Raw genomic sequence first — 13,767 nt, 5'->3', positions numbered from 1 at the left:
CCACCCCCACCCCCTGCCCGGCATGTTACTCATATAGTGTCCACGCGGCGACCCCAGTGGTACGCGCATTCCTCCGTCCGTCTTGGCTGCAGAGACATGGAGAAATTAAGGGTTTATGGGCAGAGTTTGAGAAATGTGAGTAAGAGAGAGGAAGTGTCGGAATGAGAGACTGATAAAGCCAAAGAAGAGAAGAATAGGAGTAAGAGAGATTGGCATTACAGCTGTCTGGCTTGCAGAGGCCTACAGAGTGGTACAGGGTGCTCTAAGGTGATGCATCAATGTAAACATCACCACTGAGAAATGTGGCAGGGTAAACCACAGGCATGCTCAAACTGTGATGTGGTGAAAAATGCTGCTAGGAAGCACACATGCTTTAAATACATAAACGTTTTATTAGGTTTTATATTGTTCTGGTTAAAAAAAAAACAAAAAAAAAACTATTTTGGTTGTAAAAGTGAAGGCATGAATGTCCAGCATCATCTACGATTCGCAGTAATTTTCTCTTTGGCTCTTCATTAAGTGATGAAACGTAGATGTCAAAATATTGTACTCTGCTGCTGAGGGATGGTGTTTCTGTGAACACTTCTCTGTGCTTATTAATATCGCACAACAGAGCTGACCTGGACCCGCTTGGAGAAAGAGTGCCAGAAAGAACAACGGAGACAAAGTTAGAAAGAGAGCGAGAGAGATAAAGGACGTGGCAGTGTCTGTTGAAAAGCAGGTAAAGAAAGAGGAGAGTCGCAACAAAAAACAGAGAAGGGAAAAAGCAGGCAGAGAGGGATATCCTTGGTCCTCATACTCATGGCTTGATCCAGCGGATTCAGTCAGGTGCCCTGCAGAGAGTGGGCTGTAACCACTGTAATCCCCACAGACCAAGAAACAGGGCCCCTTAGTTAGAGCTGCTGAGCAGGAAGGGATTGGAACACAGCACCAAAGACTCCCGCAGGACAACTTAAAATTACATTGGAGAGGTACTATTCTTCTATTCTTATTTATATTGGTTATTAATTGAACAGAAAACAAAGAAAAGTAATTTAAAATCGGACGTATAGCTCAATGGAAAACAACGTTGATGTGCTCATAAGGTCACAAGGCAAAGAGCAGACACAAACTAAAGACAACAGCGAACAGGATGTTTGTGGACCCCCACAATGATGTGGGGTGAAGGCGCATATAGACAAGCCAAACATCTCCAAGCAGAACTGTGGTTTATGAAGTAAGGTGTAATGTAATATCCTTCTGCTGCCATTCCCACTGAAGACAGGACACTCCACATGCCCCTCTCCTGCTGAGATGGGATTCAGCTTATGTCCCATGAGAAGAGCGGTGCATAACAAAATCCTAAATTGTGCAAGAATAATAATCAGAGGCATATTATTATTTTACAGTAAAACATATACGGTCAAACTCCAGTCCACCATAGAGTGTCTGGTCTGTTCCACATGTACTACTGTGTCAGAAGTGAAGCTGGCTCGGGGGGAAAGGCCTTATGTAAACCTCTGGCAGAGACTCTGCATTTGGGTTATTATGTGATGGTAGAGCTTAGCACAGAAACCTTGATCCTATAACCAAGCCATGCCAAGTCCCAATCAACAGCATTTACAGTGGCCAAACAGACTGTCAGGATATCCTACTGGACACACACAGACACACACAGACACACACAGACACACACACACACACACACACACACACACACACAAAGAGCTTGATTCAGTCAATGCTTCACATTTCGTAAAGCTTAAAATTAGGTTTCATAAATTATAGCAGTATTGCGGCAGATGTCAGGTTTAAACTCTAAGAATAAACACTCTTTCGCCATTTTAATAATGTAAATGATACAACATAATGAACAATGTTTCTGCTTCAGTGACATTTCACCACACAAAAAGTAATCCAACTGTCTCCAGTAATCTTACAATAATTGCAAGAAACTGCAGAAACTGTGATGAAAAGCTTCACCTTTTGCTCTGATAGTTCAGATCAACACAAAGCTGTCGGATATGACATGAATCCATATTACAGTAACACTTTTGAACTCTGTACTGGTATGAACTGCTGATGTGCCAAGTGTTTGCTCATGGTGTGAATTGTTGGGTCTCTGTAAATAATATTATAAAGAGTAGAGTCTAGACCTCCTCTATTTGAAAAGTGGTTTCAGATAACTTCTGTTGTGATTTGGCGCTACATAAATAAAAATTGACTTGACTTCAAATCAAGTAAACTTGCAGGGCTCCAGTGACTCCACTGCAAACAAAGTAATGCTAAAACCACTGCTTGCCTTGCATGTTTCAAATACTTTTGAAAACGTTGACAGTCTGACTACAGGATGTTGAGACATAGGCTGGGAACGTGATCTCATGTTAGTGCAAAGTCACAATCTTTTTTTTAATATATTTTTTCTTCATTTCTACATCCATGCATTGAATCGGACATGCATTGAAGTAACTCGTACTTTGCCACCATTAAATATATTTTTTTGTTTTTTATGTAATAACAGTCATACTGATGACAAATTGTGGTTATGTCCCCCAACAGTTGTGCAAGTCAATTTGACGTATAATTGCACTGGCTGTTTGACCAATAAGAGTACCTGCCCAGATCCACCCTGACTGAGTAATACTGACTGATCTGTGTAATATGTGACTGGGTGGAGGACACATCAGACTCCCTTGGAGACTATTACAGACCACTGAAGCTATTTGGCCTGGAGAGAGTGGTAAATAGTGGGAGAAGTGATGGAGAACAACATAATAAGAAAGAACAGAAAGTGTAGCTAAATTAAATGTAGGGGGAAAAAAAAAGTAAGTAAACAACAGAGTGCATACAATATCAGTCAGTGGGGGGTGAGGTGGTGAGGGGCAGAGGGAGAGACTGGATGGAATGCTGAAAGGAGGAGGGGAGGGAGGAAAATGCCTTTTCTCAGCAAAACACGGAGCCAGAGAAGTTTAGAATATGACAAACTAAACAAATAAGTAATTAAATCACTGCCAAGGACTATGTGACAGAAAACAGCCCTCTCTGTGCTGAGGCAGATGGAAAAGAGCGGGGGATGGACAAAGAAAGAGAGAGAGAGAGAGAGAGAGACAGAGAGAGAGAGAGAGACAGACAGACAGAAACTATGCTGCTGTATAGTGGATTTCAATTCAAAATGTCCTGAAACAAATAAAGTCGCAACAAACACAGACAAAAGACATTGTGAACACTTAGACTCAGGGGCAGCTGAACTGTAGCGAGCACCGTGTTGTCAGGTGATGAACTGTGAGGCAGGGGTAGGGGTAGTAGTGGTGGGGTGCGTGGACAGCAGTTGGTCTCGTGTTACAGCCATGAGTTAATCCACAGATAACATTAGCCTGTAACTGTGTAAGTAGAGCTGCACACGTACTAATTACTTAGCTACCACATTTCTGTCTGTGTAATATGATCCTTACCATCAAGCGAGGCGAGTGGGTGTCATTGTAGGCGTGTTGGTGTCAAAGACAGAATGTGACAACAATATTTATTTCCGAACGACACGTCACTATTTTTTAAAACCGTGGACGGTCTGAAACTTGGAGCAGCTCAGTCTTACTTGTTTTAAAGAGATTCACAGAAACAGTATCCTTCCTTTGTAAGCTTTTTAACATATGAATTGAGCAGAAGGAAGCGGTCTAGACCCCCTCGGTTGTGTGTGACATACAAGCTGATTACAGAGAGGATGTAGGTATGTTTACACCTCAAGGTAAAACTCAATTCATTCTGAGATCACACATAGTTCATTTACTGTTAAAATGACATCCATATGCATTTACCGGAGAAACAGTGCATAGTTAAAAAATATTGTCAACATAAAAGCAGATTTCTTTTTTTAAATTGTATGTATTTATTTGATTTATTCAAAGAGACAGTATGCAGCTAAAGTAAGCTGAACCCTGGTTTGGTCAGTCTGGTCCAATTCCCATACTCATAAAGAAAAGCCCTTTAGGCTTGGGGCCAAAACAGAGTAGAAGCAGAGTTTAATAGAAGATGGGAACATGAAGTTCAGTGTTGTGAGAGTGTTTGCTTAAACAGTGATGGGGCACATGGAGAGGGTGCGCCAGAGGGAGGGATATATTCAGGTTGGAGAAAAGCCACTCAAAGATGGGGTCACACTGGGCAAAACGATGAAAAGCACCAGGGGCTGTGGATAGGTATAAATGGGTAGGCTAAGAGGGGCACATTTAACAATGGCACACAATGGGAAACAGCCAGAGTGTATAAGAGGTTTCTAAGGGGGCAGAAGAGTATGTGGTTATTGGGGGCAAGTGTCTTGATGGAAGTATTACAGGGCGATTGTCGTGGGTCTCTATGGGGTAAATTGTTATGACTCTTACAGGGAGGCATACGGTTTGTTCAGAGAGCTATAGGGGAGTGGATGGGAACAGAATTTATTTTACCACACCTTGCATGGGAAAGTTAGGAGAGGAAAGGAGAGGAGAGGAGAGGAGAGGAGAGGAGAGGAGAGGAGAGGAATGAATGATGATAAACCCTCTTAAAATCGTTGTCCACCGGGATTGCTCTGGCATTTCCTGTTCATGCTCTGTCCCACATTGCTCCGCACACACACACACACACACACACACACACACACACACACACAAACACATAGAGGAATAGCCCCCCCTTATTATGGGACCATTAAAACATGATGGCATCTTATCTTCAACCATTTCCTTCAGTTAAACAAAGCAAACTCTCTCAAGTATCACATATCCACTTAGACCTCACTTAGACCTCTTCTCAGCAGCCTCTCTTACTGCTTTGATGTTTCTCTCATTCCTCTTCACCCCTACACCTGTCCTCCAATCTCTCCCTTTTCTCCACCCTATCACTCCCCCAACTTCAGTCATTTGCTGATTCTGCTTTTCAACAGCCTCTTGCCAAGACCACCCTGCTGAACTTGCCTTCACTCACAGCATTGCTTGCTCTTGCCTCTCACGTGTTGTTCTTTCTCATCTTGTTATTCCTCTATATTTCTTACCAAGTGTCCTTGCCCATTCATTTGCAACCCCTTCCCAGCCTCATCAGTCCTTCTCCACTCATCTCCCCCATTCCATTCAGTCTCTCTTAACAAACAACGTAGCTTTCCCACCAGGGTCGTCAGGACAACAGAGCCCCTCTGACTCTCCTCACACACCCACAACCCAATCCCACCACCTGCGAGTGAACAAACAAGGCAGGGAAAAAGGGAAAGTGGAAGTCTCAGTGAAGGCCCTGCATCCAGTGTGACTTGTGCTGCAATACGGTAATAGTTAACCCTCAGAATATCACGATTATAATTGCGTTGCTCCTTGGTAGCCATGGTGAATTGGGAGCAATTGCTTAAGCAACTTGGCAAACACAGCTGATGGCACTTCACAGTGTCATGGCAGCTATGGGGAATGAGAAAGGACTGTGTCACGGTGCACACTTGTATGCATGAGGGTGTCAGTGCATATGTCTGACGATCTCATAACCGTGTAATTAAGAGCAAAATAACAAGACATATGTTATCATCTGTCAAAAGATTTGTGTGCTGTCAGACACTGCTAGTGTTGCGCGTGGCACGTTCACCTCATAAGAGAGCCACAGCCACACAGAACATGACGAGACGTGTCAGCATATGCTTGGTTACTTTCATAACATTCATTCAGGGTCTTTATTGGCATGTTTCGGCTGCCTTGAAATAAAGATGCGAGAGGGGAGAGACTTTAAAACGCATCCTAATTTTTCTCAGAAACAGGTTGGTTTATTTCTTGGAATTCAGGCAAAAGCAACACAACTGTTATCTCTCTATCTCTCACGATCTTTAAAAGAGTCATTTACTTTGACCTCGTTGACCTCATTCATCATTGCATATGACTTAATTCTTCAGCAATGAGGCAGCTGTGTGGGAGATACTCGGGAGCTGGTGGGCCAGATCACTGTCTCACTATATCCTGCTTCAGTATATTGCAATCCGAGCATGAAGGCAGTTTTCAGATAGTTAGGCCACTCTCATAATGGAATAGAGTCTTAACGTACTTGAGTGCCAAGGGCTTGGTTCCACAGATTATATCTTTGGAAAACCCTGCAAATCAGATACACGTAAACATCAGCAGAAGAATCTATTTGTGTGATATCATTGTTGCTCAGATATCCAGTGCTGTACCAACCGAGTCCAGCAGTTGGATCTTGACCCAGACTCAAGCTTGAGGACTCAGACTCAGGTAACGGGGACTCAAACACTGAGGACTCAAGACTCAACTCGGACTCGAGGTTTAGTGACTTGACTGTGACACTGCAAGATATTCCTTGAAAGTGCCTCAGCTGGACAGACACACACATCATGCACCATATTCGCTCTCTTGCCAATGTTTGAAGAAACACTATAATACAGATGTTTTTAGACAGCTATCTGACACACCCTTGGAAATAACACTCTGTCTGCTACACTCAAGGTCCATTAGTTAGATTAAACAAGCAATTCACCTCAGTCCAGCTTCCATTTTTCATAGCATTAAAGATTCATCTGGTTTCATAAAGATACAGCCAAACTTTTCCAACAGAGTCTCTCAGGCTTTATCTTGAGCTGCAAAGGGCAACAGTAACATATTTGTTGTGTCCACTGCCGTAGGCATAAAAAGGAAAGATTTCCAGTGGAAAACAATGCGTTAGAGGGCATCTGGATTAAGGTCAACAGCTCTGAGGCACTTCTTTTGTTGAATGAACAAAAGGAGGATTTGATAGAAAGGTCTGGTGCAAGGACAACTGACAGAATACTTGTTATGTTTTTGTTATTGTTCACGACAACCTCTATATAAAACTTTTACTATAGTAGAACAGATATGCCACACCCTCTGGATACAATGCCGCTTTATGGTTAATAATGTTGGAGTTATTTTGTTTCCAATAGAAAACTGACACCGAGGAGCAACAACAGCACTGCAGTGCCACCAACTCATGAAACATTAATTACTAACCTTTTGCGTCTTCTATGGTGCAATTACAAGTCACACTTCAACACGGTGTCAATTTGTGGTCTTGCACCCATCCGTTTGCACGCTAAGAAACTCACAAATACAGAGACACACACACGCACACACACACACAAACAAAATACACTCATACAGTGTAACCTTCTGCAATCGTCTCTCATCATGCCTGAGACCCAACATTACCTTGCAGGTTCGTCTTAGACCCCAGATGAAATCTAAACAATGTTTAAGGGAGGAGTAAGCAGTTGTTTAGTGATTACTGCTCGAATCGTTTCTCTAAGTTCACTAAACAGAGATACTTATAACAGCCATTATAGCCCTCATAGTCATCATCTACCAACATGCCACCCACAGACTTGCTCACACAAGCAGCTAGGCAAGATGAGGGTACTGTTTTGCAGAAGGCACACCCACACAGTGCTGCGGTCAGGTGCATGTTGGAGGTGTGCAATAGCTTTTAAAGAATCTTGAATACTTAATCTTTGCCCTAATGTCACAGTAAAAGACTTTGGATGGCCTAAGCACTGCAAGGTTTTCACAGCAACAGTAAGTGATCAGATGCAAACCTCTTTGGAAATCAGTGGACATCTATGTCACACACTATGACAGCTATTGTAAAGTATTGTACAGGAAGGAGAGAGAGAGAGAGAGTGGACTGGGCATTGACCCAGTGTAACTGCCAGTATGCCGCTATTTATATCAAGGATCAATCAAACGTCCTGTTATCATTCAGCCTGACAACAACGCTGTGTGTGGCCTTTGAAGCCTTTTCCTGAACAGCCAGAGGAAACCAACCAGACTGCTTGTTTCCTTCTATGGGATTCCAGAGTCAGGTGATCAGTAGGTTTTGTTTCATCATAGAAAGCTATGATAGATAGCCAAGATAGATGAGGATTACGGAACAGCTCATGTGTCAGCACCCAGCATTAATATTGCTGTTGGATCTCTTTTTGACAGGTGGGTCTTTGTGAATAATTAAGGAACTGAACAGAAAAGCAGAACCCGTGCAAGGAAGTTCAGGCAGTGGGTAACTTCTTGATAACAGCGTGATGATAATGTTTGTTTATCTTTACAACCAAGATAACTGACCTGCTGCATTTGCACAGATAATCTCCCTTTGGAGTCAACAAATACTGTACACCTACAGTATACACAAGCACCAGCACTCAAGGATGTGCATCCACACACACTGGTAGCCCTGCATTTTACCTTCTTCCCTCCAATCCTCTCCCAACACCCACGGGTGTATTCCATCTAGCACGTAACTTTAGACCCAGGAACTTTTCAGACCTTGGTTAATCATGCATGAGCCTGTGGAAATGTTGGCAAGTAGCAGCAACACAGACACCCCGGGCCAATGATGAAGTAAAGGCTCTTCCATTTATCATCAGCAGGAGAGTCCCTTCACAAGAGATCAGAGAGGATAGTGTGTTGCTCCTTAAATGAAAATCAGTAAGATTGATTACTCAAGTTTTCAACAGACTGTCAAAATGAAAGAAAAGACAAACAAGGGCAAAAATAAAAAGATACTAGAATTACCACCTTGGAGTTGTTTGTCTCCACCAACCAGCCAAGTTGCAGGAAATATGGTCACAATCCCCCCTTCTTGAGTTACAGCATTAAATAATGGCCAGGAGTGTTATTGAGAACATTATGATGTCACACTGAAGCTTCATTATTTTATCCAATTAGACATTTGTGTTAATTTGTGTCATAATTAGCGTATTCATTTGTGGAAAACGTGTTTTGTGAAGTCACAGTGACCTTGACCTTCGATTTTTTACCACCAAACTCTAATCAGTTCATCCTTGATCCAAGTGAATGTTTGTGCCCGATGTAATGAAATTCCCTCTACTCAGATATCATGTTTACGAGAAAGGAAAGATGGAAAAATGCACGTGCATGCGTACTGACGGCAGTTGGACATACGACCCAAAAACATAATGCCTCCGGCCCTGGTTGTTGCCATCTATATCTATATCCAGATAATAAATGAATACAGTTGGTTAAAATGTGTTGTATTACAATACTCGAGGAATATTTTCTAACAAAAGGAACTTCATCTTGAGCCCCATTTAAAATGTATTACTCAAATAAATTGGAGGCCTTAAAAAATGAGTGTTCCCAAAGGTTTCTATTTCAAGACGCTACTAAAACTGAAACTTAATATTTGTAATTCCATGACCTGCAATACCATTTGGTGTCAGATCACTTTGCAGCTACACTTCTGCCAAAAGACTGGTCACGAGTAAAGGCTTTAACTTATCCTTCAACAGTAAGTTCCTCTTCACTCCTTGGGAAATTCTTTTACTCTCAAATAAATTAGTCTTTACCTGGTAAAGTAATATCTGGACTGGTTAAAAAAATAAAAAATACACAAACAGGTTTCATGAATTTTGTATGTCTGTGTCAGCAATTACTAATATTACAGCACATCTGTCACAATATATCTGTAAAGTCACTTTCTAAGAAGCTTGTTTTATCTACGGAAATATGGCTACACTACACGTTTCACACGTACAGCCTAGAATGAATGAAGACAAGACTGACTGGTCTCTGAGTAATTCATCAAAACTGAATTACTCTGTTACTACAAAGAAATCAGATATTTACTTAATGCGTCACTGCTTCGCTGTAATAAGAGAGCATGGTGAAACACTTAACACAAGCACAGCACACAGTATCCAAGTGTGGACTTCAAGAAAGATGTCTATGAAGAAGGTGTGTTCAGAGTCACCAGGGTCCACAGATGTCTGGATACAGCACACACCCAATTCTGATGAAAAGAGGTCACACTGCTTCACAGCTCAGTAGGAATTCCCATCTGATATGCTTTGCAAGGCTGAAACAATGCTGTAAACATTTTCTAAACTGATTTTTACCCCCTCTTTTGCATGCTTGGCTAGGCTGGTGCTGGAGTCTATTTGATATTTGGCAGGAAAATACCTCTGGTAATACATGCTGGTTTGGAAAATTGTTCTTATTTACACTGTCTCGCTGGCTGAGCTGCAAATGTGTAAAATGTGCAGAACAAACCATTGACGGAGGGAGTTTATTGAATTGTTAAAAACAAAGGTTTTTTGTTTTTTTTTATGTTTGTGCTACAACTTCAGCTTGTAAAAATGAAAATCAAAGGCTCATATGAAAGATTTCAGCGTAGTTGCTTGTAAATATTTCCATTTGTACATGGCCCCATTAGGAGCAATGACCCTACCTAAAGTGCCTATTTGACTCATTTATTCTGCTGTAAACTGGACATAAATCTTGATTTCTCCTGCTAGGAATTAGAAGTATTTCCTGCTCTGAGGATTGGACAGTGTCCTTGGGAACATGCTTTTTCACTGTTTCTCTTTCTTTTTGTCTCTCAAAGCACACACAAACAGAAAACACATGCAGACGGAGCAGGTTTCCAGCCTACGAGCGAGACACTTTGTAGTCCTCAGTGGTCTGGGAGACTGAGGAGAGACCTCCAAGGCTGTATGTTGAGCAGAGAGGTCTGAATGAGGGATGCATTGAAATTGCTCCTCTTTTCTTCAGAGTCTCACCCACAAAGGGTCTGTTTCCCATTCAGGACACAAGGTCATTAGATAATACACACAGGGACCTCAAGGCCACACAGTGGGGGCGGGATCGTTCAACAAAACAAGCTTCCTACCCCTCTCCACGCAAACTTCTCAACGCCCTCGACTCAATTTAATAGTCTCAGCATATTCACATCCAGAAACAAATATATTCACATGCAAACTCGCATATAAAATCCCTTCAACCTACAACCAGACACACACAAACACACACACGATGGGTGTCTTTCTCACTGGTTTGACATTGGGAATCATGACATCATCGTGTCCCTCTCCCACCTCTCTATTCAGTTCCAGCAGAGTTATTTAGCCTTCAAAAGTGGGCTCAATGAATGCTGGGGGATTTCTCTCTCTCTTTCTTTCTCTCTCTCTCTCCTTTCTGTTTCTCTTTTCATTCTCTTGTTCACACAACTTAACATGTGCATGGATAGATGCATCTGTACGTGTGCGTGTGTGTGAGAGAGAGAGAGTTTCTGTGATTGTCTGACAGGCAGTGGGTTGGCAGAGACACAATCCAGGTCTATTGTTAACTGAAACTTAGGGAAATTCTCTTGAATGAGGAACTGCTGGATCAGTGAAGTGTCAATATGGAGGTGTTGCCATGGGACAAAACCTCCACAATGATACTGAACATGGAAACTTTTAGATATTTTTCCAAATGCAAGAAAGAATGGAAACTGAGCATGTTCTGCCCGGAATGGGGAAACTTCTTTCACACCCCATTCATGAAGATGTCAGATTTCAGCTTGTCAAAAGTAACACATAGTGTTCCTTAAACTCATTTCCTCAAGTCTGCATGGCGTCATGAAAAGCCAGGAAGAAAGTGGGAAGAAAGTGAGCAGGGAAACCATGTGGTAGAGAGAGATGTGGGGCAGAGGAAGATGAAACAGAGACAGACAGAATCAGTCCTTCACTTCCACATGACCATACATGTGGGCTTGAGCCTTGGCCTACTTCCCCAAAACTATAACTTGTGAGTGGATACGTGGAAAGAGAGGGGTCATAGTATGTCTAATTCTCCCAGTGAGAACATGTCTGTAGCTTAAGATGACAATACCACACACACACACACAGTATAAGAGAAGGAGAAAGAGGATGAGACAGGCAGACAGAGTTGGCAAGTGGTACTGTTTGGAAAAGAAGGATTGGGCACCATAGTGACAGACCAGCCAAACCCTGTGACAAAAGGACAGAATGAGACAAGCGTCAGGTGCTCAGGAATAAATGGAGTAAATCAGTCCAACTTTCCATGAGTTAAAGAATCATCTAGAGTCGAAATCTAAGTCGGAAATACAAAACATTGAGCAAGTTCTGCCATAAAACACTTGATTGTCTGGTTCTGGATTCATGTTTCAGGTCCACTCTGCACAGTTGGTTTTTAATATCTTGTTCCTAAATTAAAATACATTTATTCATTGGAGACATTTATTGCTCAACAGTAGTTGATTGGTTACTATTGGTTACTATTGGTAATACTGGTCATTATTGGTTACTGGATTGTACTCCTGCATGCATATTATGCTGTCTGTCAAATTAAAGCTCCACTCCATGAAAGACAACCCCTGTCAGAGATCAGCACGAGCAGAAACATGATCCTCAGCACAAAGAATGAAGCCTCGCAGCTCATAGGGAAGAATAGCAAAGTCATGGAGCGTAAGGCCTGGGTGAGGAAAGCGGGCCGACGGCCAGGTGCTGCGCTCTGAGCCACACCAGCCGCCTAGCGTGTGTAATGGACGGCAATCCACACCTAACATCAGCTCTCCCGGAGGAGGGGGAGACTCAATACATCCCTGTGCCACTAAACCAGTCTGCATGCATTTGTCATGGCTGGACTTGTAAATATAATCCAGGTTGCGTGCTAGCCCTTTGCTGGTCATCTCTGTATCTCTTATTGGATTAACTAAAATCAAGCCTCTGTTTACGCAACAGCCACTTTGGTTGTGCGTAAACGCGGCCAAGGCTCATTCAGAAAAAAAAACAAGATGGAGAATATGAACGTAAAAGTTACTGATTCAACTTCGTAATTTCCTCATTATAATGACGTAGAATTATTATAAAGTTGACAATTAAAATTCCATGTTAATGTTCAGACAAATCAGGTTGTGCTATGGCAGGCAGATGCAATTTTTCTTCAAGAGCACTATGCGTTACCAGTTGGTGGAGGAGCGGGGGTTGAGGATGTCTTCTTTGGCCGTGAGCAGCGACAGGCTGTACGTATCAAGGTTGACCGTTCGCGTGCTCATGATGGCAAAAAGTTTCCAGACCACTCCCGCAGCTTCTCTCTACACAGGTCCAGCTTTCGGGGCTTCCAGTTTTCGGGATCACGGTATCTGCTGGAAAACAGCCACAGCGGAAAAGTGAGGGTCTTTCACGGCCGAGAAAACTGCAGTAAAGGTATGCAGGGGTTCATGCAATGTGGGCTTTAGTTCCAAATCGGAGCGATCTGTGCAGGCGCTGCGTACTCACAGCGTGGAGGAGACTGCGACTGCACACTGGTCTTTGTGCAGCGGGGTAGAATAAGTTTTCACTAAAAAGCCCCACCTCCCGTTGAGAGAGTGGAAAGCATAATGACTTCACTAGCTGGGTCACTTGGAAGAAAAGTGCAGTGCAACCAGTGAGCAGCACATATAGGTCTCATGCATCCTCTTTATCCTGATACTGACTTTGTAAAATTCGTCTTCTATGAGACAACTTGTCAGCCCGTCAATTGCCGTGCACTTTGATCAACACTTGTTGAAGAGCACTGGAGTTATTTCACCGTTATTTACACAATACTGCTCACAAATGAATAATGGCTTAGGGCGAAAAGCCTGGATCCGTCCAATAAATGTATGTATTCCATATGTTATTGTTACTTTTCTTTGAGCAGAAATGCAGATTAGGAATTATTGCTGTGGTTGAGCGGGGCTACAGGAGCAGTCAGGATACTTTGGATCTGCCAGTCTCTCTTTGTCTCTTTTTGTCTTTGAATTGGCCCCCACTGGCCCTTGGCAGACTCCAGAGAAGCCATTTACAGTGCGGGCAATCTCTGAGCAAGCCAGAGAAGGGCCAATTTCATGGGAACTGAGTCTGAAGCAGGCTGCACATTAAAAAAAGGGGAGCAGGGGAGGCTGTTTCACTGTTTAAGAACAGCTGGGGGTCTGTTCAGTGGTTGCCCAACAGTGACACTAACACACACAAAGTAAACTGACCGCACGATCACGCACACACAC

General features: G+C 42.7%; 1 protein-coding gene across 1 annotated transcript in view; it reads right to left on the bottom strand.

Annotated features, from left to right (window-relative positions):
- The window catches only part of LOC111651563 (uncharacterized), a 31,595-nt gene extending 18,446 nt beyond the window's left edge, over window positions 1-13,149 (bottom strand). The window contains exons 1-2 of the mRNA XM_023401537.2: window positions 13,022-13,149; window positions 12,707-12,888 (exon numbers count right to left, since the gene is read on the bottom strand). Of these exons, the coding sequence (XP_023257305.1) occupies window positions 12,707-12,798 (92 nt within the window). The 5' untranslated portion in view covers window positions 12,799-12,888; window positions 13,022-13,149. The remainder of the gene's footprint in view (window positions 1-12,706; window positions 12,889-13,021) is intronic.
- Window positions 13,150-13,767: the final 618 nt, after the last annotated feature.

This window comes from Seriola lalandi, unplaced genomic scaffold (assembly GCF_002814215.2).
Source record: "Seriola lalandi dorsalis isolate HSWRI2012SDOR001 ecotype SW California unplaced genomic scaffold, Sedor1 jcf7180002053690, whole genome shotgun sequence".
Taxonomy (NCBI): domain Eukaryota; kingdom Metazoa; phylum Chordata; class Actinopteri; order Carangiformes; family Carangidae; genus Seriola; species Seriola lalandi.
Note: the sequence above shows the minus strand (reverse complement) of the source record. Positions and strands in the feature narration are given on the sequence as shown.